The following is a 3,686-nucleotide window of genomic DNA, read 5'->3' on the forward strand; positions in this document are numbered from 1 at the left end:
TTGCACGTGTAGAAATTGTGAATTGGTTATGTTCTGTTGTGTATATTATCAACAACAAAAATAAAATAAACTTTTTTAAAATAATGATTTAAAATGCCAATTCCTGGTTCCAGCTCCAAACCAAAAAAGAAGGAACAGATGAAGATGCCACGAAGTGTAAATAGATGAGAACTCAGACTCTGAAAGGACATGTCAATGTAAAAAGTCTCTGTATGTATGTGTCATGCATACAGCCCCTGTCTGTAAAGCTGGTTCTTCTAGAAATTGCTGGCCAACATCTCAGCTGTTTCTCCCCTACAGGCTAAGGCCACTCCTCTTCTATTCCTTCCCCCTCCTTGGACACAGCATTCTGAAGAGCCCATAGTTGCTCGGGGGCATTCCCATGCATTTATGAGGGGCCTAGCATAGGAGGAGACTGCAGTTCTCCCAGGCTCTCCAGAGTCCAGCACCTCTGAGAAGGATGGAATCCTGCTGGCTTGAGCATCTCTTGAATCAGCCATTCTGCCTACTATTTCTTCTCTGCATATCCCTGATTGTGCTGCAGGCTGTCAAGCTATACCAGAGGAGAAGGAAGTTGCTCAGGGACCTGAATTTGTTCCCTGCGCCCCCTGGCCATTGGTTCTATGGGCACAAAAAGGTAAGAAGAAAAAATGAGCTGAGAGATTAAAGGACACAGAGAGAGGAAGTATTAAAACAACAGATTTGTGAGACTTTATGTAATATCCAATATCCTGCCATATGTTGTTGTAGTGGTGGTTATGTGCCGTCGAGTCGGACCCAACTCATAACAACCCCTTCTTGGGTTTCTGAGGCAGTATCACTACAGAAGTAGGTTGCCCAACCTTCCTTCCGAGGAGTGGCTGATAGGTTTGAACCGCCAGCCTTCTGGTTAGCAGTCAAGTGCCTTAGGCACTATGCTACCAGAGCTCCTGTCACATAGATGATCTCATTTTGATTTTCACAAATATCCTATAATATGTTGTTGCTGTTGTTGTTGTTATGTGCCGTCAATTACCATTATTCCCATGCTACAGATGAGAAAACTGAAATCTAAGATAGAGATGCAAATTCTCATGTTATGTACCTCATATATGACAGGGTGAAACTTGAACCCCAGTCTTCTGAGTTTTCAAGTTTTGAAAGCCCATATAGGGGAATTCTGAGAGAGGAAAAAAAAAAATCCCAAATCCACTGCCATCAAGTTGATTCTGACTCATAGCAACCCTATCTGACAGAGTAGAGCAACCCCTAGGGTTTCTAAGATTGTAAATCTTCACAGAAGCAGACTCCCTCAACTTTCTCCCACAGCGTGGCTAGTAGATTTGAAACTTTTGATTAGCAGCTCAATGTTTTCAACACAGAGCCACCAGAGCTCCTTGAGAGAGGAAGGAGGGAGGAAACGGTTTTTAAACATTTACTTTGTGCCAGGCATGTTATGTTTTTAATTTAACTTAATTTTCACAGCAGCTTTGTGACATAGAATTATCTCTAGTTATACACGTGAAGAAACTGAGGCCCTGAAGATCTAGGTCATGAGTGTCAGGCTAGAATTTGAACTTGGATCTGTGTTGCCCCAAAGTCCACATCATCCCTACTTGGCCTCATGACCAATTCTCCCAACACTCCTCAAAACACAGGATCCATTGCTGAGGCCCAGTGAATAGAATATATGGACTGTGCCATAGTCACACAGCTGATATATCAGTTCTCTGCTTAAATTTTCATATGTCCTGATTTGCCAAAGGAATGAAGTTTTAATCTTTAATCTCTTTACTTTACTCTATAAGGTCTTTTACAGGCAGTTCTGGCCCACCTTTTCTGGCCTTATTCCCAACACTCCCACCCAATCCCCTTCACACCAGCCTCAGCGACCCATTCCCTCTCCTGCTAGGTTTCACATGTTTCCACTGCTCTATGCCTTTGCATGCTCCATTCTCTCTCACCAGAATTCTCTTTTCCATTACTGTTGACTGCTAACCAGAAGGCTGATGGTTCAAACCCACCCACTCCTCAGAAGGAAGATTGGGCAATCTACTTCCATAGAGATACCACCTCAGAAACCCAAGGAGGGGTCGCTATGAGTAGAATCAACTCTACAGCAGTGAGTTTTTTTAGTTTTAGTCTTCACATGATAGTTTTCTATTCACACATTCATTCATTTCGAATGTGCCTTCCCATCGAAAGCCTTCTTCTCATCCCAGAGAAGACTTGACAGCTCCCTGCTCTGTAACTTTGTATGCCAGGCAGATAGACTGAGAGCCCCACACAGGGTCAGGAGGTGTAGCTGCAAAGACAGAAGCTCAAATTCTAGCAACTTTTTTTTACACCTTTTTATTGTGATTTGACTGAAATTTTATAAAGCAGATTTGTTTTACATTCAACAGTTCATATATATTTTGTTTTGTGATGCTGATTACAATCCCCACAATGTAACAGCTCTCCTCCCACCTCCTCCCTGTGGTTATCCCTTCCCTGTGTTCTTCTTACCTATGCATTCCTGCCTGCATAGCTTTCTCCTTGTGCAAATGCCACCCTTCTGATCTTCCATGATTGGCTGTTCTAAGGAGTGCATCTCCCTAGTGCAGTTGTCCTCTCATAGGCCTGTCTATCCTTTGGCTGAGAGAAACTGTAGGAACTCTTGACGACCAGCTATTAATAATGATTGGGAATTATTTTGTGAGGAAAAGTGACATGATCCATTTGTCCTTCAGGAGGGTGACTCTGGTGACAGAGTAGATAGTATAAAGTTTCCACTGTAGATGAAAGAGGCTGGAGTGACAAGATAAATCACTCAGCCAACATGTCATGAGTGCCTACTTTGTATCAGAAAGATACAACAGAGGTGCTGGAGACATGTGGAGAAGAAGAAAGTGTGTCTTCAGCAAAGTGTGGATCCTTTTGATTGGGTGATATGCTAAAGGCCTTGAACTTAGTTCATGGTTCAACTGAGGGGAGCAAGATTCTTCTAGAGTGGTACTTTCACTAATTCTCCACAACTTATCTTATAACAGTTTTACCCAGAAAAAGAGTTTGAGTTATACAATGAGACGGTGGAAAAATACCCTTGTGCTGTGCCCATCTGGATCGGACCCTTTATGATGTTCTTCTATGTCTATGACCCAGACTACATCAAGGCTCTGCTGAACAGAAAAGGTAAAAACAAAGAGGACTTCAGGGTGTAGCCCTAGGGAAAGACAAGTTGAAGCATTATACGGGAAACCTTGATATACTGAAAGAAAAATCTGACGTGCTCCTGGACATTGGACTCAGGACTCTGTTCAGGGCTGTTAAAAAGGAACCATTCCCCTTCAGCTCAGGCTTTCTCTGATCCTTTCACCACATTTAGCTTTAAAACCTCAGGACCACACTTTCAGCACCTATTATGAAGATTGGGCAGAGTTTGGGGATAGGGAAAGTGATGTGCTTATGGATTGGCGTAACACTAGTGTTGGACAGAGGTGAGTGTCTCCTGTGGATGCTACATCCACTAATGATGTTCATTCTTTGGGAAATGGCAGTGACAGTGGAGGCTCTAACAGGTGGCCCCTAGTTTTCCACAGGGCTTCAAGCAGGTTCATTCCAATTTGACCCACTCTTGAGAATTTGCATTTTCACCCCAGATATACTGAATCAGAATCTAGTTTAACAAGATTCCCAGGTGTGATTCTTTTTTTTTTTTTTTTTTT

At 42.7% G+C, this 3,686-nt stretch overlaps 1 protein-coding gene across 1 annotated transcript in view; it reads left to right on the top strand.

The window, feature by feature from the left end:
* The first annotated feature begins 460 nt into the window (after positions 1-460).
* The window catches only part of LOC103201954 (cytochrome P450 4Z1), a 67,479-nt gene continuing 64,253 nt past the window's right edge, over positions 461-3,686 (top strand). The window contains exons 1-2 of the mRNA XM_007946724.1: positions 461-637; positions 3,012-3,153. Coding sequence (XP_007944915.1) covers positions 461-637; positions 3,012-3,153 — 319 coding nt within the window. The remainder of the gene's footprint in view (positions 638-3,011; positions 3,154-3,686) is intronic.

Source organism: Orycteropus afer, unplaced genomic scaffold, assembly GCF_000298275.1.
Source record: "Orycteropus afer afer isolate SDZICR_OR568_19922 unplaced genomic scaffold, OryAfe1.0 scaffold00169, whole genome shotgun sequence".
Classification (NCBI taxonomy): domain Eukaryota; kingdom Metazoa; phylum Chordata; class Mammalia; order Tubulidentata; family Orycteropodidae; genus Orycteropus; species Orycteropus afer.